The following is a 26526-nucleotide window of genomic DNA, read 5'->3' as shown; positions in this document are numbered from 1 at the left end:
TCCATGGGATTTTACTTGTAGATCTGTGATTTGTATTAGTGACTCAGCAGGTAAAAAGGAAGCAAGCAAAAAGAAAGTTCAAATTCTTTTCCATTTACCATAGTCTGGCTTATGTTCTAAAGTTCCTATTTGTTTAAAATTAATTCCGAAACAAAGGGTGCCTGAAGCTGCTTCCCAGCTGTCCGTAGCCCTCCCGAGCTCGCCCTCATGATAGACATGTACCCTTCACTCTCGCAGCCCCGACTCGCTGCAGAGAGCCACTGCTCTAACACACAGGCTTGTATTCTATGCATTTCTGAGACAGAGAAATGTGTACTGGACACATCTAAAAGGTACAAAAGAATTATGTTTTAGGATGCATACGAGGATAAGAAAAAGCTAAGCTATTTGAAGTCATTCTGTCGTTAACACAATGCTCCAAACATGGCATGCTGTAAAAAGTCAATGTCTCAAAAAAACTGTGTCTTTGAGGCAAGAAAGCGACAATTTAACAATGTGCAAGACAGTTCTTGAAATTCCAAGTCCAGGGAACATGTTGTGCAAGCTTCTAACAGAAGAAATAAAACACATCCTCCCGGGGTGTATTGAATTAAAATCACAATGCACTAGTAAATGATGAAAAGAGAATGAACAGAATAATACTGTCCACAGGGATTATGACCTTTATGTTCCATAACAAATTACACTGAGGCATGAAAATCACGTTTCTATTCTGACAATGCCACTCTGCTTCCCACAGAAGCCTTTATAATTAACCTTTTATGTGACAGAATACTTTTTGCATAATGCTTTCATATTTATTAGTCCATAACTGAGATGGATAAATCATTTTCAAATGTGGAATATGTGTAGAATCTTGACTTCTTGCAGTGAGTTGCAGCTGTACATGGTTTTCAAGTGTACACAATTTAGAGCTGTGCTGAAATAACAAGACTTTGTTTTTCTAGGTTTAAAGTAGAAGAGATTTCAATAGGCAGCCTTTATTAACTACTATACAAATCGTCCTCTTTTTGTTATTGGGAGACAACAAAATAAGATAGATTTTCTTTCCGTTTTTTAAAAAGGTAGGTTCTCCAAATTAAAAGCATACCATATAATAAAAACATGTCACAGAACACAAAATTATGCAAACAAAAAATTAATTAAGATGTTTTTCAAGTTCCCAAGTGGATTCATTTACTGACTAGGCACGTTGGTGAGTTGACTATTCTTAAGCAGTCCATAAATAGAAGGAAAGTTCCTGAAAGAGAGGAAAATGAAATATATTTGTATATATCAAGAAATTAATAATAACCATATGCTCTGTTGGGAACGGCAGGGTTTAGAGGATTCAGGCAAGTAGACACTTAATAGAAATAAGGATGTTTATGGAAAACAATGCAAAACAGAATCGTTAAAATTAAGGACATAAAATATTTGTGTTCAATAAAGACAGACAAATGATTAACTAGTTTAATGATGATTGCACTACTATCCATTATGATATTTATGGAGTGATTTCAGAATGGCAATGCCTTGTTTTACATAAAACCTCAAATATTAACCTATGAGTTCCTAGGGGTCCACCCTGGCAGAGTCCTTGCATTCTTGTCATCTGATAAAAGACTGAACTTTCAGATATATTTTAAATTGTATTACCTAACCCCAAAGAACCTATTTTGATGTGTTATACGAAACAAAACTCTGTTATTTAAAAAACTGGCTGGTGATCAGAAAAACCAACAAACAAAAAACGCAATCGCTGTGGAGAAATGGCCATTGTGGTGATGTTGACTTCTCACGGCTCTGGTCATACAAGTCCCAGGCCCTAGGTAACTGTTCAATACCACAAAGTGTGCTCAAAACAACTCAGGACATCGCTGATGGCTCCATAGGACCCAGCCCCTTCCTATGTCTCCAGACGCATCTCTTTCATTTCTCTCCCAGCATGTTACATTCCAGCAGCTGCTTATACGTTCCTAAAACACACGACACCATTTCATGTCTTGGTCGACACCCTCCTCTCCCACCTGTATTAGCTTATTATGTCTTAACATTTTCTCCTCCCTTCCTGGCTTGCAAGATTTCCACTTTCAAAACTCCATTCAGGTTTTATTTCTTCCTCTGTCCTCGGAGCAAGTTCGTCTCTTTCTCCTCTGCACCATCCCTGCCCTTCTCTAGCCTTTTATTACCGCAGAGTGCCAGAGACACGGTGGGCATCTCAGCGTCACCTGCATAAAGCATCAGTACTGCTAGGATGAATCAGATGCAAACTGTTATTTAAAGGTGAATCCTTTAAAAAGTTAAACATCTAATACAGTAAATCTATTGATGAGGGCATTGCCTTAATTAACCAATAAATACTTCTTGAATGGCTTGTGCTGAATGCTTTCAGGTTTATAAAATGTGACAGACACACCTGCGACCCTCAAGGAGCATACTAGGGATGAAGGACATATACACAGCACCAACCCATCAACTGGCAGGTCAGAATGAGACATCTGCCAATCCAGTCCTCTCAGCCAGGGTTCTCATGGGGAAAGAAGAGAAGGCTCTTTTGGCTGAGAGAGATAAAAGATCTTGAAGAAATGGGAGGATCTGGATAACCAGAGAAGAGGAGAGGGTGGGCAATGAGCCCATGCAGGGGAGTGCTAGAGGAGATCCTGTCTGTTTCCTCAGAGAGCCTGTTGGCCTCTCCTGCTACCCTGGTGTGGCCACCTTACTTTCCACAAAGCCTACCCCACCACAGGCCAGCCCTTAACAATACACTTGCTGATGTAAATAAGCTCCAGGAATGCGAGGAGACCAGCAGGAGTCTGAGGAAGGGTGGCAGGACTTTCAGCCCTCCCCATAACACACAGATGAGTGTGCAGGAGGTGTCCTTACTGGACCCAGCACACCCTGCACCTCCTCGCCAAATCACACAGGGTAACCAGCCTGTCACATGCCAGACGTCATGCTGTCTATAAAAGACCATTTGAAACTAACTTTTGAGCAGATGAGCTTCTGGTGTGGCCACAGGAGCTAATCTTGCAGATCATAATGAATACATATAGCATTTAGATAGGTTTCTTTCACAAAAGCATATTAAGATGCACCATGACCTCTATGGGAAACATCTATAAAATCCCAGTAGGTCTACTTTAAAAATTCATTCCACAGATGTTTATAAACATGGCTTCTTGCATTGCCTTTAATGTGAACAAAATATTAGAAACTAACTTACATCTCTGTCAGTAGTTGTTTGGATTATGGCTCTTTCATATAAATATTATTCAGCCAATAAAAAGAAAAAGGTAGCTTTCTAGTATAAAATAACAGAAAATGAGCTCTAAGACATACTCCAAAGTGAAATCAGGGGAGAAAATGGTATAATGTTTTCTATGTAAAAAACTGTGATAATTAAAAAAAATGCTTTACTTATGCACAGACTATCTCTGGAAAGATACATGAAAATCAATACAAACAGTTGCCTGTGGGTGTGTGGGGGTAAAGGTGGGAATTAAGACCATTGTGTGTGTATATTTTGTACCAAGCACATGTATTACCGACTAAATAAAGGGCATATTTTGGTTTTCCAACTTCACATTTATCATTGAAAAAAATCTAACGGTTAGAGAAATATCACACTTCCACTAAGAAAACAAATTAATACAAATGCTCCCCATCTTAGGATGGGGTTATGTCCTGATAAACCCACTGTAAGTCAAAAACATTAAGTTGGAAATGTATGCAACACACTTAACCTACCAAACATCATAGCTTAGCTTAGCCTACCTTAAACATACTCAAAACACTTATATTAGCATATGGTTGGGCTGAATCATCAAACACAAGGCCTATTTTGTAATAAAGTTTGATATCTCAAGTAATTTTTGAATGCTGTACTCAAAGTGAAAAACAAAATGGCTCACTGCCACTGCCTGGCATGGCAAGAGTATCATACCACTATGGCTAGCTGCAGAAAAGATACATATTCAAAATCTGAAGTACAGTTTCTACTGAACATGTACTACATTTCCACCACTGTAAAGGGGAAACCTTCTAAGTCAAACTATTGTAGTAGGGACTGTCTGTACTGAAAAGTGCTCAGTGTTAGTGTTTCGAGAATTATAGGTTCATTTGTTCACTCATTCATTCCTCACTGAACACCCTGTCAGTTCCCACTATGTCTATGTGCCAGGCAGTGTGCTAGGATTTGGAAGTACAAGTCCAATAAGACATGGTTCTTCTATCTTTAAGGAACTTCAAGTCTTGCAGTCAGGGAGAAAAACCCACTAACAAGCAGAACAGAAATCTAGCCTCAGGATAACACCATCATCCCTGCACACTTCACAGTGGTACCTGTTTGTTTATTCTATCTCCTTGTTTTGACTGTCTGTTAGGTACTAGGACCTGTGTTAGGTAGCACACACATAAATTCCGCCAGCAGCGGTTCAAATGAGATAAACACACAGGACAGAACTTAATAATCTGGTAAGTTCTCCTCAAATGAAAGGATGACTAATTTAATCTAATAAGGCCAAACAAGACCTAGTACATCGTCCTGTACTATCAGCCACCGAGCTACCACATCCACTTTATTCACTCATACATCCAATGGCTTGTTCATTTACCACTTACTAGGCATAAGGCATGGTAATTGCACTAAAGATGTTTACAATCTGGTGGGAGGAAAGGAGGGTAAACAACCAATCTCAGGATACTGTACTGCAGAATTCATAGAGTAAGATGAGGGTCCACAGTAGAGCTGAGAAGATGGCGGGCTAGGGAGGGCCTCCGGGGTGAGGGGATGCTTCAAGCTCCACTGGGAAGTCTGGATAGGCCAGCAACAACTAGCTAGACCAAGAGCTGGGTGAGAGTTGTGTTCATTCATTTGTGTTCATTTATTTGAGTGGGGTAAGGAACTGTGACTTCAGGCAGAGAATGGCACTGATAGAAAAGCTCTAGATGGTTTTCAATCTATCAGGGCTGGACCACAGTAGGCTGGGGACAGAGCATGCTGTGCTCCAGGCGGCTGGGGAGGCCAGCAGCAGAATCACGCAGGGCTTGATGTTCAGAGCCAAGGAGGCTGAGCTTTATCCTGAAAGTCACTGAAGGACTCATCACATTAAGATCTGAAAAATGATTGCAGCAATGGATGCTAATCACTGAAATACACAACTGAGATTTTTGAAACAGGAATGTCAGTCAGAATCAACTTCAACTGGACAGGATTTTCCATCGATAAGGGAGGGTGAAATTCAGATTGAAAAATGATCTATAGCCTTTCCCAATCACAAACAGAAAGAGAATCAGGCATAAAATAGATTGTTATTTTAAAATAATGATGGATTTTTTCCTTTCTGTCCCTACAAAACACTGAATATCAATATAAACAGTAGATATTGTTTGCACAGAAAATAAACTTTATTCCTTAAATTTGTCACATATTCTATAAAATGTCTCATATTTTCATTTAACTTTTGACTCTACAATTTTATTTTTTCTTCAAATCATTAGTTTTACATTCCGGAACCTGTCTCTGTATACAGTGACCAAAGTCTTTAATTTGAGTTAAACAAGGGAGCTAGACTGTCTAAATTGTAGTATTGTTAACATGATTGTGTGGGTTTTTTGGGGTCTGGGCTAACCGTTCCTAACACTGCCTGTTAGGAATCATCTTGATCACACTGACAATGCCATTCACTTACTAAACCCTTACACTGTCAAATAACTATGTTAAGAGATGGGGACAAGAGGATGAAAAAGTGAGGGCAACTATTTTTTAAGGCACTGATTGGCTATAAAATCACTAACCAGTGGAAACAGAAGTTTGTAGAGTTCTTTTTGGAACACAGACTAAATGAGGCACTATATCTGCCCAAGGGAATGGAGTAGGTCAAGCTTAAAGGCAGAGAGGATACTACACTTGAAAATGGTTGCACTGAATTTGAGCTTCTTAGCAGAACCTACAAGACCCTTCATTACATGTCCCTGGTCCTACCCAGCCAGCATTGCCTCTTACTTTCTCTAATTATCTAATATACCTGAAGTTTCCTCAATGATCATGTTTTCTTATAATTGCAAATATTTACATATAGCAACCAATGAGTGAACACCTTTATTTGTGCCAGGCATGCTTCTAATCTTCACAGCAATACTAAGGTAGGTATCATGACTGTCTATTTTATAAGTGGGGAACCTGCAGTTTAGACTCTTGTTTAGAGAGGTTAAGTCACTGACTCAAGGTCACAAAGCGGGTGAAGGGCAGAGCGGAAGTATGGATGCTCTGAGAGTACCTGCCCTGTGTGGTTATCTTCTACTGGTCTTAATATCTCCATGGGCCCCTTCTGCTACCTCTGACCAACTTGCCTGGGTTACACATCTCCCTTCCATGTGCCTAGAAGGCACATGTATCTCTGTCAGAGCTCTACAGATGTGGTCTTTGCCCATTTCCCCAGTAGACTGTGGCACTTGCAAGGACAAAAATGATGTCTTTAATCACTGTCTTCCTACCATCTGCAACACAGCAGGTGTTCAGGAAATATATCTGAGTAAATACTGATACTGACTTGACTTGGAATACCTGAGTAGAAGAAGATTCAGAACCTAAACAAGTGAAAGACTCTCTCCATGAAGGAATCTGGGGCAGGGGCGGGGTAGAGGAAGAGAAGGGGGCAGTTATCATTCACAATGCTCAGCGTTGTGTGAGATACTCTCTGGGACACAAGGTAACGCAAATTAAAGGCTCCTGCTCTTAAAGAGCCTTTAATCTAACGGAGGAGCCACTGTAATATAAAGAATGACAGTGTAACAACATGGTTAAGATCAAAGACTCGGGATTAAAGTCAATCGGTTCAAATCTGGGCTCTACCAGTTATAAGGTACATGAGCAACATAAGCATGAAATTCACCTCCTGAAGCTTAAATTTCTTCCTTTTTTAAAATGTAGATGATACCTTCTTATGGCTGTGAGGATTCAATAAAATAATTTACAGAAGGTGAAAAGCACATGCTTGGCTGTTATGGCAACTTACAACCAATATGAGTCATATGATACCAATACTAAAATGAGGAAATATAAACCAGGCATGCTCTTTAGAGAAGGTGGAGGATCACAGCCTGATTTAACCGGTGAGGACATCATGGAAGAGAGGGCATGGGGCTGAGTTCTGAGGGACGGGTATGGTTTCTTCATGCAAAGATACAGGCAATAGCAAAGTTGTGTGTCATGGGGCTGTCACCTCCATTTGGTTTTGTGGTATTTGAATACAGGGTTCCATGTCTTATCAGTCTTTGTACGACCAGTGCCTCTGTTGTGTCCAGTATGGAGCTCATGTTCCATATATGCTGTCATATGAAAAAATAAATGAATTCCAAGGGGGCAAAAACACAGGTTAGGAGGAAGCGATTTGGGAACAATGAAATGTGCTCTTAGAGACATGAGAAGACTGGCTTATCTATAGCAGGGTCTTCCTATGGAAACAGAAAAAAATCAGGTCTGGTGGAACATCAGCCAGATAAGAGAAGATCTCGAAGGCCAAGTAGGAAAGTTCCTGTCCGATAGTGATCTGGGCCTTTCTGGATCATAATCCCTTTTACAGTCTGATAAAGCTATGGATGCTTTGAAAAAATGACAATAAACATAAAATTGTACAGTATTTCCTGTTAATTAACTCTGAATAGCACCTGAGGATTGACCCTCTACCTCTCCATAATTCTTGATTTATTATTCTGTGTGCCAACCCCTTAAGAAAATTATTTAATAAAGAAAAAAATTGTGAAAAATTTCAATAACATCACACACTACAGAGATGTGGTGGACGTCACATTCCCATTCCGTACAAGAGAAAAACAACAACAAAAATCCAAACAGACAAACAAACAGAAAATACAATGAACTTAGTTTGGTCTACAAAAATGATGAGAATTATTTTCTTTCTTAAAAGTAATTTAATTATTTCAGGCTAATTTTGGCTGTTAGGGAAAACCAAGCTCATATATTTTTCATATATATTAAATATGTGAATACAACTTTGATAATTAAACTTTACATGATTGTATCACTTTCAGGTTACAAAACACTCTGATGATATTATCTTAATTCTTCTAACAACTGCATGGGATAAGCATCATTTTCACTGAACTGACGGAGAAAGTGAGACTTGCCCAAAGTCACACAGCTAAGTGGCAGAGCTCAGATACAAACACTGAAAAAGTAAGACTCTCTGGAAGATCAGGGCCTAAGTAGTATTTTTTGATGCTTTAGAAAAAAATCCAGAAAATGTAAAAAGAGAGACAAAAATAATAATACCTTTCCTTTATAGGTCCCCAGATTTTTACATTTTATGAAGTAATTTTTATAAAATACATTTTATAATACTTATAATTTGTTTCATAAAATTCAGAAGCACAGAAAACCATGCTTCCACAAGACTAAGATAAATACTGTCAAAAATTTCCAGCATATCTGTGTAATTTTTTTGCCTATGCACGCATATAGAAAACTAAAATTGGGATATTATATATTAAGTTTGGCAAACTGCTCTTTTTACTGAATAATCTGGAAATTATTTTTCATGCTATTGACTAGACTGCTAGATATTTTCTGAAGAAAGTAATCTGAATATTTAAATATCAGGATGACCTGAGCCTCCAATCTCTGCCGCTTATAATGAAGCTTCCTGGGTCTGACCTGTTTACATTCAGGAAGCTTCTTTTCTGACTTTTGGAGTTAATCTGACATAATCACTAGTGTTGTACTAGGAAACCAGCAGGGGAAATTTTCCATGTGACTTCAGGTAAGTGTGAAATTGTCTTCATCTTCCACACAGGTCAGGATAATTGGAACAAAAAGGCAAACTTACCTTTGTTTGCTTCAGGTGTTCAACCAGTTCGTGTGACATTCCAAGATGGCTGACATTTCCTAACAAAAGAAAAGACCTTTTTACTCAAAATAAAGAGAAAAAAATCCCCCAAGAAATAAAAATTAAACATTTTACATAATCTACAATTAAAAAAGCTTAATGATTAAAGAATAGCTTTATTAAATATTTGTCAGTTTTAAGAAGTGCCCTCAATTACTAACCAAATAATGTATTACAAATAACTAGTTATGAGGTTTTACAGTTGTTTAATAGGGAGTAATTGGCCCCAATTAAACTGACTAAACTAAGACTTTTTAGATTACTAAAACAAATTAAACTTTTTAAAATGAGAATTTAGGTGATCTTAAAACTTTTCTAAAATGGATAATGAAACTTGCTAAGTTGTAATCTCCCTGGTTTTATTAGTTATATTAAGATAAATTAAGTGAGATTAAAATCTTATTTGATTTATTTACCTTTGAAAATGAAGACCGTTTAAGGGTTACACATCCTCAGCCTTGGCGAGTGCGACCTCAATTAGTCAAGCCAGAAAGTCTTTAAAAGCTTTGTGCTTAGTGCTTCCAGCATGGAGCGAGGTGTTCATTAAGGTACCAAAATTCTCATAAAAAATCCAAAGTTGCACTAGTGAAAAAACGCTCAACAAGATGAAAACTGATCACATCTTTTTCAGAAAATCCAGTAGTTATTTTAAAACCAGTTTTTAAACAAGATTTGGTTTTGCGTAGTTTAACGTGCCACTCAAGCAGCTCGATACCATTTGGACTCTTTAAACAGCATTTAAATCTATGGTGAGTATATAATGGTACATTTAATTTTATACCATTTTTAAAATAAGTTGTACAATGTTTAGTGTGACCCTTTTATGACAAGCATTGTTAAATGAATTCTTTCCCTGTTTACAACTATTTATGAAGGCCTTTTTAAATAAAAAAAACCCCATGAAATTGTTAGCTCACACACACAAAATTTCTTTCAAAAGTTTATTTAGTATCAAGCAAGAGGAGACTTTGCTTAACACTACAGAACATTTCAAGACTTGAGTTACAAAAGAATACCACATTATTTGCACTTGTAATTGGCTTCCCTTTTTACGCATGTTGGCAAGAGAAAAAAAAACTAGCACATGGCTGAAAGATAAAATAACTAAATTCTATGGAAACCTTTAAAATGAAAGGTGAGGCTTATGTTAAAAGAATAGATTAACATATTTAGTAAACCTATTTTTTGTTTAACACTAGTTAATCAAAGTTATTTTTTTTCCTTTTGATGACCTATTTTTTCATATACAGACTGGAAATAACAAAATTTTACATGTCTTTTTTTTTTTTTTCTGCCCAGGTTGATGTTTCAACAAAGTAGTTTTAAGTTCCATCCATTCAGATTTTAAGTATTTTGATTTATTTAAAAAGGGATTGTTCATAGAAAAAAATTACTTTGAACAGTATACAGGACTGGTGGAGATTGGCTATTTCACAACATCAGACAGTACAATCAGTATCTGCCATATGGCTGGTCTCTGTAGACGCCCTTTGCTGTCCTCGCTGAAGGTGCCTTGTGTCTTGAGTTAGTCCACTCTTCTTGCCCTACAATCAGTAAGATGAATCACAATTAGATCGCTGCCATGAATCCCACAGGCTTCATTTTTCAGACTCTCTAACTTAGCCCTGAACCAAAGGTACATGTCATATTGAAAATATATACCCCTGGTGTACTGAAAAGAAAAACAAACAAGGAATTTACTTAAATAAATTACAAACACAAGGAAAAATAATCATCTCACTCGCAAAATTCGTCATCATGGGAAGATAAATGGTTCTTGTATCTGAAATGGCAACCAACTTTGCAAGGACTTTCCTTTGGGTTACTCATTTAACAACAGTTTACAAGCTCAAGTAGCAAAGAGAACTGCCTTTTGCTAAACATCAGGACATTTATGAGTGAAAAAGAGAATGGGAAAAGGATCACTTAGATGTCTTCCAACAGCAAAAACAAAGAAAAAACATAAATAAACATCTGTGAAGACAAAGGAGAAGAAAACTGGAGAGCAAAACGGGAAGGGGCAGACTGAGAAAGGGAAATATGATCTCACTTTTCACAGGCGCTTTCACGGAAAGACTGAAGGAAAGTTGCATTGGGTTGAACTTCACTTCTCAATAGCACTTCATGAACATGAAATAAATTTAACGACATAATGTCAGATTTCACTCATCATAATGCTAAATCCGTACTGGACAATGGTATTAATAACCAGGGACATTCTATCATCTTTATCTCCTGAAATTAAACACCTATTCAGCTTGAAGATAACTTTTAATGAGTTATCTATAAGTCTTGGACATCAAACAGTTAACATCCCTGCTGCAACATACAGCAATGTAAAAGCCATGTGTCCACAGAGACCAATTTAGAAAGCTGGAAAGGAAAAATGCTTAAAATGACCTCTTCTTTTGATACAAAACATGCAATCAACATCACTCCCTCAAGCTAACTTGCATCAATTTAGGTAGCCTGCATTCAGCAAACCAACATACTTCTCTTAAGTGTTTGTTACGGATAACAACAACAACAACAAAAAATCCAAGGTGCAGCCATCACAGCTTCGGGCAGGTGATACAACAAAATGCACTTCAAAAGGTTTAACACTGGAAAACGGTTTTTCAGTTCTGTTAGGAGAAATGTCCTAACATCCATTAACCACAATCCTGATACACTTGCACCGGGTACCAGGGATTCATCAGAGCTTTGCAACTGATTGAAGCTTCATGTTCTCTGATCTCCTTGCCCTGCGGCAAAGGCTCTTCTTACTATCATTATGTTGCTGCCGCCAATTCTTTTAATTAAACCTGTCATCCTTTTGCATAGTGAGACTTTGGACATGAAGTCCCCAGCATCTCTACCAGCTCCACTGAATTAAGAGGGGTTTAGCTGCTGCCCTGTAAAGCTTACAGACACTGTATCTCCTCTTTGGCTCGGTGCTTTTGTAACCTTTATGAAACGACTCCCAGTGTAATTTTTTTCAGAGGGTTTGAGATTGGAAATGAATTAAAATATAAAGATGAAGGTGGGAGAATCACTTTAGAGCTATAGTCTCAATTGCTTCATTTCCCTTCACTGTCAAGAAACAAAGACACTTCAAAAAGACCCAGCTATCAAGTGTCTGCAGTTTGAAAAACTACTCTGTGAGAAAATCAGCACACAGCAATCAACTCAAACATAAAATTCAAGTTCAGAATCTGGATTCATGCAATCTTCGGCAAGTCTTTAGTCCTCTTTAAATATTTAAATAATAAAGGAGCTCTAAAAATAGCTAGACACGCACAAATGAATTGACAGGAAGCTGCTGTTTCAGAGTCCAAATGTCCTTATTCTCTTCCCATCAAGATCTTTAAGGTCTTTCTACGGCCATCTCTCCTCCCTCTCTTCACATGCTCTGGCCAGCCACTCACCGTAGGAATCATAAGTCTCCTCACTGAGTCCATGTCCGTAATCATAGTAATCAGCACCACTGCAAGTGAACAAAACAAAACAAAGGACAAAATCATCTGGCTGTGAGTTTCAACGGTATTCAATAAAAGTATTGTAAAACTTAAAGACAACTAATGAAGGGGAGGACTGAAAATTCAAAGAAATTCCCACCGAGATCACAGAGTTCTATAGCAGAAGTGTTAACTTTAGGATTATCAAAGGCCCCTTGTCTAGCTCCCTAATTTTAATACATAATAAATATGTTTCGACATTTTAACCACAACAATTGGCCACCCAACACACAGTAAGTGTCTAAAAGTGCACGAGGAATACAAAGACAGCCCCTGACCTGGGAAGACTGGGAGTCTGCGGAGAGGGGGGATGTGTGTGGACAATTCTAGCCCAGGGTGCCAAGAGCTAGGGCTGGGCCTGTGCAAGGCACTGTGGGAGTGGGGGAGGAGGTAAACACCTCCTTTCCAATAGATGGGATGTTTACAGAAGGCAAAGACTTTATTTCTTCTTACACCCTCGTCTACCAGAGAACCTGGTGCTGCATGAATTGTGGGTGCTGTACTTTATAATACATTAAAAACAAATGCCCAGATGAAATGTTTTCTTTCACCAGCGCTGCTGCATCCCCATCCGGAAGCTGCTGGGAAAAGGCGACTCAGCAGCCATGGCCACATCGGACAGGAGAGCAGGGAAATGGATCTCTGCAATCCAGTCACAAGTCTGGTTACACGAGGCCAGGGATCTTTTCAAAGTCCAGGCACATCCATGTTCCAATGTACAACATCCTTGAGTGAGCACGAGGAAAGAGCCATCACTGACGGCAAGACGGAGCAGTTATCACTGCCATTTTGCAGATGATGCAAAGCAGCCCACATACATACAATGTATTGAACTAGGAATAATTTTTTACAGGAACAGACTTGTGAAAAGTCTAGATTACTAAGCCATAACCATTCTGAGTATTTGAGAAAGAGTTTCCATGTACCCTCTCAGGCTTTCCTCTTTCCCACTCAGTTTTGTAGGGAAACCACCATCCTGAATTGGTTATCTTAGATTGTCATGGAAATAAACATCCCCATTCTTCCAATTTCATACAATCAAGAGGTTTCTAATCAAAATGGAAAATGATCCAGCTCAGATGTTTAACACCTCAGGAAGTCACAGTTTGAGGAGCACAGATGCATGCTGTGAATGCCTACTGAACACCAGCCACTGAGATCCCACATCAACCCTGGCCTCGTATAGTAAAACTGTCATACCCATTTGACAGATAAGGATACCGCAGACCAGGAGAGCTAAGAAGCCAGGCTAAATTGCATGGAGAACAGTATAGCTGAATCTCTTTGACTACACAGGCCAGACTTGTGGTCACAACCACACGGAGTTTTTCCCCCACGTTTTCTTTCTCAGGAAAATGACACCCGAGACTAATCATCACATTTAATGACTACGGCACAGCATGGCCATTCCTATGAGAAAAGTGTAAGCAATGGAGCTATGTTCCTTTTTATCTCAAACAGTGGGCATGAGTTTTTATATTTGCTACTCTTTCTCCCAGAAGGCCCTTCTCTCCTCTCCTCCAGGCTATTTCCAACTCAAGCCCTTAACCTAAATGCCACTTCCAAAGAGAACCCTGCTGGTATCCCTGAGTGAGGTTGGTTTCCTAAGACAGCATGCCCTGGTTGTCATTCTTTTGGCCTGGAGGAGACCCTCACGTTACGTATGTTAAGTGGGTACGGAGAAGGGGCACCTCCATCACTCTAGTGTGTCACGAATGGCTTGGAGCATGCAGCGCTTGCACAGTGTTCTGAGGGGGAAGGTGAAGACAGGAGGAGAAGGAATGGACAGAGGCAATGGCAGCAAGGGTCTTCCAGGCAGAAGAAACAGAATATGCAAAGCAGAGGCAGGAAGCAGGTTGGAAAATCTAGGTGTCTACAAGTAGTTCAATCAAATATAGTAAGTATTGATGAAAAATGCCTGGACCGGGCCAGGTGCTGTGGCTCACACCTGTAATCCCAGCACTTTGGGAGGCTGAGGCAGGCAGATCATGAGGTCAGAAGATCGAGACCATCCTGGCCAACATGGTGAAACCCTGTCTCTATTAAAAAAGAAGTATATAAAAATTAGCTGAGCGTGGTGACGTCTGTAGTCCCAGCTACTTGGGATGCTGAGGCAAGGGAATTGCTTGAACCCAGGAGGTGGAGGTTGCAGGGAGCTGAGATTGTGCCACTGCACTCCGGCCTGGCGACAGAACGAGACTCCATCACAAAAAAAAAAAAAAAAAAGACAAATGCCTGGACCGGAATATTCCTTAGAATACTTCTTCCACACATAGAACATAGGCCCCACCTTGTTATCCTGGCTTAATCATATCCTTACAAGTTAATTAAATACGATGTAACACAGTGGTTATGATTTGAGCTCTCTGTATAAAATAAGCTCTCTGAAATGTGCTGTGTTAAGCTCTGTTGGCTTCACACATTACAGAATAGTCACTACTACAGCTGACCTAATATACCAAGTAGCAATGTGCAATTTTTCCACAGAGGTACATGAGCCAGAGTTTTAAAAAATGGTCTTCAAATTGAGGGCTGGCATTCCTAAAAAAATTTAGAAGAAAAAGGAGCGTGAGAGGAATGCAACTATTGTGGGCTACACCACTGCCCTATTGACAATTTCTCGCGTGCATGAGCTCACCTAATCTAAAAAACTGTATGCTTTTATAGACGAGGAGCTGAGGCCCAAGCTGAGCCATCTGCCCAGGGTCACTCAACTTATAAGTGGCAGCACCTACACTCAAAGCTCAGAACACTACCACTGCCATGTGCTGAACACAAATGCTACAGGTGGCTTTTGCTCACCACGGGTGGCCACCTTGTGTGACTGGTTCCCACTTTGACCTGGTCTTTTGCTCTTCCAGAATTTCTCTTGTTTGCTCTCCCTGGGGCTTTAATGATCCTTCCTCATGCTCAGAAACAGAAGTCGGGCCCACATGAAACATGCCGCCATGTGATCATAGTGATCTGTGACTGCCTTAGTCTCTCTCCGGCTTCCTTTCTGTAGTCCTAATTTTCCCTCATGGGGAAAATTATGGTGAAAGTTATGGGGAAAATTATGGGGAAAGTTATGGTGAGAAGAAGAGGGACTAACTGAAAAGAGAGCAGATCAATTTTCATATTCAAAAAGATAATAAACCAGCAGATACTAACAACAAAAGAAAAAACATGGCTTTCCTGCTTCTTAAGATATGATAGCTTTAAATATGAGAATGCTATTAAAGTATTAATAGAATATTTCTCTTGTCTTGAGAATTGAAATTGAGACTCAATTAAAGCTTTTGACAAAAATGTCTGTCAGCTGTCAGTCAAGGCCTGGGCCTTTACCCGCAGTGCCACCTTGGGAGTGTGGCTTCCACGTGGGAGTCTTCCTGTTCATCTGCCAAATCAGGGGCTGGTCTAGACGCTGCTCAGGTCTCCTGGCAGCTCTAACATCTTCCATGGCTCTTTCACAGCATCTAGCCCCACAGTAGTCAACATAATTTCTCATTTTGTTGAAAATAAACTGGCAAATGCTTCTTGGAAACTCAGTGCTAAATTAAATGAACCTCAGTCTTCTTTCCAAGGGTCAGAAGTTACATCATAATGGCTCCTCAGACAAATACAACCTTGATGTTCTTGAGAATTTTATGTCTGTTGCACAGATAAATGAGTAACCTCACCATAAAACTGAAAGGGATTTCCTTGACTGAGACAGTTCCCAATTGTTTAACTTGGAACTGTAAATGACAGGTCCTGTGACTAATAAACAGAAGAGTTAACAACTCCTTTCTGACCAAACTAAACCTCCTTTATTAAATGAAGTGAGCAGTAATGAACATGAGCATAGACTGGAAATTTACTTTGAGGTGCTTTAACACAGTTCAGCATAATAAAAATGAGGGTAAGGAATGTTTTTTAATGCACAAGAAGATAAAAGGTAGCATGATTAGGTCCAGCAATGGTTGGGTGATGAGACAATCTTAGTTTTGACAAGTGAAAACTTAAAACTGACATTTACTATCATTTCACCCAGTTTCTGATTACTTATTGCAAGACTGTCATCAAGCCAAAGAGCTGGGAGCAGCTGGGCCCCATTCTCATACCTGTCAGTTCCATCTGAATTGCTTTCACAGCATTTCATTTCTTGTACCTCAAATGTCTATTAACCAAAGACATGTCCTATTTCCCAATGATAAACTAAAACCCCAACATATGCCAAAGGGGAAAAACACTAAAAATCTCTTCATTTATGGATACAACTTTTCATATTGATAACAGGCAAGAAAACACATTAGGCCAAATACTTCTCAACTCCATCAAAGGGATCCAGGGAGGCCCCTCTCTCAACAGATCAAGAAGGGGGCTTCCCTTCCTGGCACCAGGACCATGTCTCTATCCTCTCTCCACGACCCACCCCATTACAACGGGTCAAAGGAAGCCAGCGTGCTCAGCATCATTCCTGGATTTCCCAGAGGTTTTCATCAATTCCATCAGCTTGAGTCAAGAAATAGCCCCTAACATCAGGAGACAGCATGTCCCTCTGTCCCTCTCCTGATAGGTGTCAAGGAACAAATCATAGCACTGAGACCAAGTTCATGACTACCTAGGCCTTCTACCCTACATCTACAGAGGCCAACAGGAAGACCACAAACCCTGAGCAAGGACTCAAGTGGGATGAAGTCTACCTTCCCCAGGTCATCCCACCTCTATGAGTGGGGTTAAGAAGAAACTCCTGACATTTGTCTTTCCTCTACTCCTGCAACCTCTTTGAGCCTCTCCACCAATTTCTACTTTAAATTCACTGGAACTATCTCATTAGGCCTTTTGCTTGTATTTATGTCAGCTCAGGAAGCTCTAAATCACTACGTTGCTCTTTGTCTTTAGCACACCTAAAATTCTGCATACCCCCATCTATCCTCAACTCCTACCCACCCCTGCAATTCTGTCACTGCACCCTCTGGAATTCGTGCTCTATCACTAGCAAAAATCCCTTATATAGTCTCAATCTCTTCTTTGAAAGTTTCTTGCTCAATGAAAACTTGATTTACCTCTAATGACAATTCTTCCCCAGCAACCCTCTCCACTTTTTTCTTTAACTCCCACAGCCGAGATATCACTGGGTGATGTGGTTTGGATGTTTGTCCCCCTGCAAATCTCATGTGGAAATGTAATCCCCAGTGTTGGAAGTGGGGCTTGGTGGGAGGTGACTGGATCATGGGGGCAGATCCCTCATGAATGGTTTAGCACAATCCCTTGGTGATAAGTGAGTTCTTGCTCAGTTCACAAGATGTGGTTGTTTAAAAGTCTGTGGCACCACCCCGTTCTTTCTCTGCTCCCTCTCTCACTTGGCCTTCTGCCATGAGTAACAGCTCCCTGAGGCCCTGTACAGCCTGCAGAACTGTGAGCCAATTAAACCTCTTTTCATTACAAATTACCCAGCCTCAGGTACTTCTTTATAGCAATGCAAAAATGGCTTGAATACAATGGGCCTAAAGGAAAGGAGAGTATTTTTCTTTTTGTGGCTAACTCCTCCCCTCCCCTAAGGTACAGACACCTCTGCCTCTTCTAGACCACCATGCTTCACTCTTCTGAACAAACACCCAGCTTTCAATCTCCCAACAGCATCACTGTCCTGAGTCCTGGTGATTTCAGCATATGGGAAGATGATCCTTCAAACACGCAGGCCTCTCAACTTTCTGGCTCCTCTTGTCCACTGACCCAGCCTCCTTTAGCCAACCCCTCCACATCACACTCTAAGATCTTGCCATTAGCAATAACTTCAATCTTCAACTTCACATATCCCACTCTCTATGATTTCCTCTCTTTTAGTTTCTAGGATTATACCAGTTAGCCTTTCAACTTCATCGCAATCATCGCCATTATTCCTGTTAAACTTTTCATCCTTTATCAAGGTAACCATTGAACTTCAAGTTGCTAAATTCAATGGTCAGTGCTCATCCACATGTTATGTGACCAATCAGTAACTACCTGATATAGCTGATTACTACACTTCTTCCTTGATATACTTTCTTCACTTTGCTCCCAGGATGTTATACTTCCTGGTTTCCTTCCTACCTCACTAGCTACTTCTTTTTTTTTTTTTTGAGACGGAGTCTCACTCTCTCGCTCTTTTTCCAGGCTGGAGTGCAGTGGCGCGCTCTTGGCTCACTGCAACCTCCACCTCCCGGGTTCAAGCAATTCTCCTGCCTCAGCCGTCCGAGTAGCTGGGAGTAGCTGGGACTACAGGCACATGCCACCATGCCCAGCTAATTTTTGTATTTTTAGTAGAGACAGGGTTTCACCATGTTGGCCAGGATGGTCTCAATCTCCTGACCTCGTGATGTGCCTGCCTGGGCCTCCCAAAGTACTGGGATTACAGGCGTGAGCCACGGCGCCCAGCTAGCCATCTACTAACTTCTAAATTCCCAACTCTATAACTGGTTTGGACTTTATGAACGCTATGTCTTCCTATCCATCTAAGATTTAGTCACTTATTTTATAATCATTTTCTATTCTGTGAGCTGTTTATTCAAGGTGTTAGTTTTCCAGTTTGTTGAGTATGATGTCTCTTAAATGCTTTATAAATTTTAGGTATGTGTTAGTTTTTGCTTTTGAGGTTTTCAGTTTGCTTGTGTATAAAAGCTACCCCTTATTTAAAATAGGCTTCTTCTGGTGGCTATGGAGAAGGACACAATATACTATTGGGTGGGATGTGCGAGTAATGTATGCTTTGTCTCTGGGGGCTCCTGGGTCCTCCAGAGGGTGGGACTACCCGAGGTTTGGCCTCGCATTGTTATAGCTTTACTCTGGGATCCAACACCATTACCCTGCACTCAGAACCACTGAGTTGGAGGCAGAGCAGACCAGCCTTGCTGTTTCAGAGACAGTTCTTCAATCAGTTATGAGAACACCCTGAGCCTCTTTCTATCCTTTATAGCCATTGATGTGGGGGTTAAATCTTCCCTAAGCCACTCTACCATTGTAGCACCCTTCTCTTGAATGGGGTTTTGTCTGATTTTGTTTTTTTCAGAGGTTTGGTTTCATCTACTTCCTCTTTCTCAGGAATCTTTCAAAACTTGTTTCTGTCACTTCATGGGATTTTAAAAAGGAGGGGTGGGTGGACCAGGTATAGGCTTTTAGTCCATCTTCTTGATTCAATCTACTGTTTCTTAAAAGTCCTTTTCAGTTTACAATGCACTTAATCTTTTAATTCTCAAAATATATTATTTGAGGTAGACATATTATTTAATTTTACAGGTAAGAAAACTGAGACAGAAGACAGGAATGACACTTCATTCATATTTGTTCTGGTCAGTGCTGACATCTAGCATGTAGCAGCATTCCAACAGATACATGAATGGCTCATACAAACACTGGGACTGAAAACTTTGTCCATGTCTCAATGACTCGCCTGTAATAATAATGTTTTGTTGCCATGTCTGTGACAATCTGGGGGGGGGGTGGGCGAAGGGGTAGTAAATTCCTTCGGAAGTCACATTACTAAGTTCTGTACTATTTAAATTTAATGCAAAAATTTTTCTTGATTATTTTGCCCCATTCCTTTAAGGAAAACCTTACCTGTAATCGTTATGATAAAATTTAAGACTTCAGCTAACATCTACTAACTGCTTATTATGTGATAGGAAAAATGGAAAGAGTCATGCATAATCCAGGTAACTGCTCTAGACTGACCTAGTTTTGTATTTCCTTTCTATTTAGAAGGAGGCTTTAATTGTCATACTAACCGTTAGGAATTTTTATAAATAAAGCAAAATAAATGAAATGTAGTATTGAAAATAAAATTTGGGACTACTCTTGTTTTCACATTATCATACATAACTGAAGATCTGAAATTCCTTTAAGGTAAATGACTAAAAAATTTCCAGTCTGCTTTCAATAAAAGCCTTACTTATCTAATAGTTCTTTTATAACATTTAACAATATTTCCCCAGGAGGGTATTGAATAATATGTTCCAGAATTAGGTTATGCAAGTTGGGTGGAAAAAGAGTTACAGCCAAAGTCCAGTCACCTGACCACAACTTTGCTGAATTTTGGCTTTTCCTTGGTCCTTGTTCACTAGTGCTCCTACTAGGGCAATGCCACTGCTACGACTACTGTCATTTAATCTGGGAAAAGAGATGGCAGTAACTTCATTCTTGTCTTGTTTTGTTAAATGTGTTCAGAGTAAATACATTACGGTTAGCCTGTCCCTCTTCCCCTGAGAATTCCGAGACTACATGGGGCCGGTTCTGATGAGTAAGGCAGAAGCTCAGCCTCTCTTTGTGGGTGTCCCTGGCATGCACAGACTACTGTCCATGTGACCGCAGGCAATGATGATATTTCTGCCCTCAAGGGGCTTACAATGTGAGGGCGATTCAGTTGATGGGAAGGCCGCATGAGGTGTCAAATGTTTCAGACAGCTTGCTTTATTCTTCTCTTGCTGCTGGATCCATCATGAGCCCACCTCTCCCACAGTGTTACTGCATCTTACTTTTCAAAATAGCCTAGGGTAGTGGTTTCTAAAGTGTGACCCACAAACTCTTTCAGGGTTTCATCAAGTCAAAATGTTTTCAGAATAACACTAAGATGTTATTTGTCTTTTTCACTATACTGACCCTTTATGTGGTGGGTAAAATTGTTGGTGGTTGACCAAAAGTCAAGGCAGTGGCACCAAGCTGCATGAGAATTCTTTTTCTTTTCTTTAAGGCATTTTCACTTAACAATGTCCTTGATGAAGTAAACGTTTACTAATTTTATTAAATCTCAACTATTAAAGACACTCAACTTCTGTATGATGCAGAAAAAGTGCTCTTGAAAGCAGTTCTGGGGCACACTGAAGTACAAGGGTGATCTCAAGGAAAAGCACCTGGGGCCATTCCTTACATTGTGAGGCCAACTAGCTGCCTTTTCCATAAACATCATTGTTACCTGAAATAACTCACAGCAACGAACTAGGCTTACTCAGACTTGGGTATCTGGTTCACATTTTCTCAAAAATGAATAAAGTGAGCCTGTCACTTTAAGTAAAACAACTGACAGTATTTATTACCAATGACAGAATCTGAGCTTTCCAGTAAAAACTGCAATTTTGGAAAACCTGTATTTGCTACTGTAAACTGATGGCCAAGTCAATACTTATCTCTGTTGAGATCAGTGGTGATAATACGACTTTTTTGATACTGCATAATGAAATGTATAAGAGCACTTTGAAGATACGCATAACTCAGTGAAGTGACATTTTTCAAATGATGCATGCATGATGCCAAAAAACCCATCAAGTATATGGCAGACCAAGGTATTTTAATGTAACAGAGTATGAAAAGGTTACTGGTATGGTTTTAGAGTCTACATTACAACTAATCTTTAAGAAACTGCTGGGTGGGTGCAGTGGCTCATGCCTGTAATCCCAGCACTTTGGGAGACCGAGGCAGGTGGAACACCTGAGGTTGGGAGTTGGAGACCAGCCTGGCTAATGTGGTGAAGCTCCATCTCTACTAAAAATACAAAATTAGCCAGGCATGGTGGCGCATGCCTGTAATCCCAGCTACTCGGGAGGCTGAGGCAGGAGAATCGCTTGAACCCGGGAGGCAGAGGTTGCGGTGAGCCAAGATCGTGCCACTGCACTCCAGGCTAGGCAATGAGCGAGACTCCGTCTCAAAAACAAACAAACAAACAAACACTACTACCTGCCAAGTTTTGATGTAGTATCAAAGAAGAATATCAACTATTATTTGAAAAGGCTACTTTCCCCTTTCCAGTGACATATCTGTTGTTCCAACTACTTCAATCAAAACAACACAACACATCAGAAGGAATGCAAAAGCATAAATGAGAATCCACAATTTTTACCATTTTTTTAAGAAAATAGAGATTTTTCATAAAAATAGATTATATTTACAAGCAATGGGTTGACTATTACATTTAATGATTGATAAATTTTTTAAATGTTTCTGTTTTAATTTCTAATATGATAAATATTTATATAAACCACATACATTAAAGCATGTTGTGGCTCTCAGTAATTTTTTTCCCCACACCACACCAATGTACTTAACTAGTTTTTAAGAGTATGAAGTATACAGGGATTGTGAGATCAGAAACTTTCAGAACCACTGGCCTAGGACACATGGCTTCAGTAAATTTTAGGAGGCCGGCAGAGTGAGCATTACGCTTGCCTGAAGAATTATTCTTTTATCTGGAAAACTGTCTCCTTGTCCAGCAGTGATGAGGGAGGAAGTATTCACTAACTAGTTAGCCAGAGGACAGAGCCTGATGTCACAATTGCTTAGTCTCAGATCTCACATAACACCATGACTACAAAGCTCGGTCTTCTGGGGCAGACAGCAAAAAGTCAGAGAAACTAGGATGTCAAATAAGCAATGCAAATATAGAGATTACCCTCAAATCATTACGAACAGTTTTAACATGGGAATAGCTTCAGTTCCCTAACTGGCATGTTTTATCTACTAGTGCCAAGAATATAAGAAAAGAGAAACAAACTTAAGTTTCAAATAAATAATTTTCTTTAGGAATTAAAAATCACATTCATTTGACAATAACTGGAATATTTAAATAATTTTCCATTGAAAACGCCAAACCAAATTTATAGTTTAATCAGAGAAGCCCCCTCTAAGAGAAAAATTCAGCAATCCTATCAGCTTACAAAAATTGAAGGTCTGGCTTTCTAAATTATAGAGCTTTCAGAGTTGATATTGTGAACCTGACTGTTAGACATTTCACTGCTCAGGAGAACACCCATCACAGTGCTGACAGGGGAGGGAAAACAAGGGCAAACTTGAAAAATAATTTCACTATGTTTCTCAAGCTATAAAATGTGATTTGGGAAAAACAGTGGGACGCAGGACTTAAAATAATTTGAGGAATCATTCCTGCTCCCCATTTAATTAAGAGTTAACAAAATCCCAGTTTACAACAGAATCCTATTTTAAGAAATGGGTTGATATCAACTGTATACACATGTAAGTAAGTCAGCAACTGACAGGGGTTGAGGGGAGGGAGGAATGACTGGGTAGAGCACAGAGGATGTTCAGGGCAGTGAAAGTACTCTGTATGATACTCTAATGGCGGACACATGACATTATACATTTTTGCAAACCCAGAGAATCTACAACACCAAGAGTGAACTCTAATGTCAACTAAGGACTTTGAGTGATGATCATGTGCCAATGTAGGTTCACTGATTGTAACAAACATACCACTCTGGTGGCAGATGTGGATAATGGGGAGGCTGTGCATGTGTAGAGGCAGGGTGTCTATGGGAAATCTGTGTCTTCCTCTCAATTTTGCTGTGAATCTAGGACTGTGGCAAAAATAAAATCTTTAAAAAAGTCATAACTGAAAATTTATCTCCCAGGGACAAAACAGAATTTTAAAATGATAGCTGAGAAAACAGATCCTTTCCTCTTAAAATTAGTAATTAAAAAAATGAAACTGGTTTTACTTAAATACTTAACAGTCCCTATATTTCATAAGACAGAGACTATTAAAATCTGAACCTTATTGTGGCATTAACATGAGCTTATATTTCTATAAATTCTACAAGGAAAGTAGACTCACCTGATTTATTAAGTCTTGCCATTGCTCTAGAAGAAAGTTATCCATTTTACCCTTGCATTTATATGCAAACTGGGGTGCACAGCAGTGAAGCCTTGTTGTCAAGTATCTCTGTATCACTCAGTGGGAGGTGAGGGCATGAACACCGCACTGTGCAGGAGAGAGAGCTCCTGCTCTAGTGAGACCAGGCTGAGTCCTGGCTCTGCCACTTACCAACTTTTGGCCATGCACAAAATCAAATAATATGAGACAATCATATCATGCATGCATGCATTCATTCATGCATGGATTCAAGTTATTTAAAACATATTTAATAAACAACACAAATTCACTACTTTCATGGAGCTGTCTTTAATGGGAAAGACAGACAATAAACTATATATATGTATAAATAATATGTCGCATGATCAGATGTGCTACTGAGAGTACGAAGAGCAGCTAAGAGATTGGAAGAACTGAACTAAGATTGTTATTTTATAGTTTAGTCAAAGAACTCTCTCTAATAAGGTATCATCTGAGCTGAGATTTGAAGGAATTGGAGGAGATATGCAGATATTATCTGGGGGCACAGTACTGCGGGCAGAGGGACCAACAAATGTCCAAGTCCTTCAGGGGACACATTCTTGGTACAGCTGAAGGCTAAAAGGAAGGCAGCGCAATTGGAGCAGAGAGGACAGGAGAGGGCCACGCAATCAGTAAGAAGGCAGGTGGACCACGCAGGGCCATGCAGGCCACTGACAGGCTTTCGTTTCTTATGTGTGTGTGTTTTTAAAATCCTGGTTGAGTGAAATAGGAAATTTTTCTTGGTTCCAAGAAAAAAACAGAATTGTCATTTACAGGGAAAGGGAAGAGGATAGCAGCAACAGCTTTCAGGGCAGGGAGAATTCAGGAGTTTGATGTGGGACATGTTAGGTGTGAGAGACCCTCCTCTGGAGAGGAGGCTGCTGGAAAGAGAATCTAGGGGTCAGGAGACAGGTCTCACCTGCAGACATAAATCTGGCAGTCATCATCATTGCTCTTGGTCATTAAAACCATGAGACAGTGAGACCACTGAGAAGAGAGCAAATGGAGAAGAGGTCAAAGGAGTGAGCCCCTTGACTCCAGAATGCAGAGGGCAAGAAGAGGAGGGTCTAGCAAGAGATGGAGAACACCCAGCCAGAGAGAGAGGAGTCCAGAGGCTCCGAGATGGTGAGGGCCTAAGGCTCTTCAGAAGGAAGGACGGATCCCTCATCAAGTGCAGCAAAGGTGCTCAGAGGAGTCACTGAGGACCCGAACAGAGTTGTTTCAGTAGCAGGGTGGGGACCAAAAGATCAAGTTCAAGAGAAAGTGGAAGAAGATGAAGTGAAGACAGCGAGTTGAGACAACTCTTGCACACTTTGGCTTTGGGTTTTGTAGAGGAAGTGTGTGCACATGTGTATACATAAACAGTCCAGCACTGCATAATGATGTTTCAGTCAATGCCAGACCGTATATACCAGGGCAGTCCCTTCAACTTATAATGGAGCTAAAATATTTCTACTGCTGTAGCCGTGGTAGCATCATAGTGCAATGCATTACTTGTGTTGGTGACACTGGTGTAAATAAATCTATTGTGCTGCCGGTCATATAAAGGTCTAGCACATACAATTATGTACGGTACATCATACTAGAAAATAAAATTAAAGGATTATGCCAGTGGTTGTGTATTTACCATATTATACTTTTTATCATTACTTTAGAGTATATTTCTTCTACTTATTAAAAAGAAAAACGTATCTGGTTACCTCCTGAAGGACCTGCCTGAAGCTGTTTTAGCTGTGTCTACTTGATCTGTAAAACAGCTTTAGGCAGGTCCTTCAGCAGGTAACCAGAAGAAGGTACTCTTATCCTAGGAGATGACAGCTTCATACATGTTACTGTTCCTAAAGATCTTCCAGAGGCACAAGATGTGGAGGTGGAAGACAAGGATGTAGATGATCCTGACACTATGTAGTGTGTATCTGTCTTAGTTTTTAACAGAAACGTTTAAAAAGTTAAAAAAAAAAAAAAAAACATTAGTTTAAAAACAGAAAAAGCTTATGAAATAAGGATACATTTTTGTATAGTTGTAAAATACGTTTGTGTTTTAAGCTAAGTGTTATTATGAAAGAGTCAAAAAGTTAAAAAATTAAAGTTCATAAAGTAAAAAAGTTATAGTAAGCTGTTAATTTTATTATTGAAGAAAAATCCTTTTTTTTTTTTTTTTTTCCCCCCCGAGATGGAGTCTCGCTCTGTCGCCCAGGCTGGAGTGCAGTGTCGCTATCTCAGCTAACCACAACCTCCACCTCCCCGATTCAAGCAATTCCCCTGCCTCAGCCTCCTGAGTAGCTGGGATTACAGATGCACGCCATCACACCTGGCTAATTTTTTTGTATTTTTAGTAGAGATGGGGTTTCACCATGTTGGCCAGACTGGTCTCGAACTCCTGACCTCAGGCAATCTGCCTGCCTCGGTCTCCCAAAGTGCTGGGATTACAGGCATGAGCCACCACGCCCGGCCGGAATACACTTTTTAGTACATGCAGTGTAGCCTACGCATATAATGTCTATAAAGTCTACAATAGTGCATA

General features: G+C 39.9%; 1 protein-coding gene across 7 annotated transcripts in view; it reads right to left on the bottom strand.

Annotated features, from left to right (window-relative positions):
• Positions 1 to 934: 934 nt before the first annotated feature.
• The window catches only part of KHDRBS3 (KH RNA binding domain containing, signal transduction associated 3), a 201221-nt gene continuing 175629 nt past the window's right edge, over positions 935 to 26526 (bottom strand). For 3 of the 7 annotated variants that reach the window (XM_054497905.2, XM_063669104.1, XM_063669103.1), the window contains exons 8-9: positions 12296 to 12354; positions 10151 to 10432 (exon numbers count right to left, since the gene is read on the bottom strand). In XM_054497905.2, the coding sequence (XP_054353880.1) occupies positions 10341 to 10432; positions 12296 to 12354 (151 nt within the window). In that variant the 3' untranslated portion in view covers positions 10151 to 10340. Of the gene's footprint in view, positions 1241 to 8828; positions 8888 to 10150; positions 10433 to 12295; positions 12355 to 26526 lie in introns of those variants that run through there. The other 4 variants (XR_010127301.1, XR_010127302.1, XR_010127303.1 and 1 more) reach the window with 3 other exon arrangements.

Source organism: Pongo pygmaeus, chromosome 7, assembly GCF_028885625.2.
Source record: "Pongo pygmaeus isolate AG05252 chromosome 7, NHGRI_mPonPyg2-v2.0_pri, whole genome shotgun sequence".
NCBI classification, from domain to species: Eukaryota; Metazoa; Chordata; class Mammalia; order Primates; family Hominidae; genus Pongo; species Pongo pygmaeus.
Note: the sequence above shows the minus strand (reverse complement) of the source record. Positions and strands in the feature narration are given on the sequence as shown.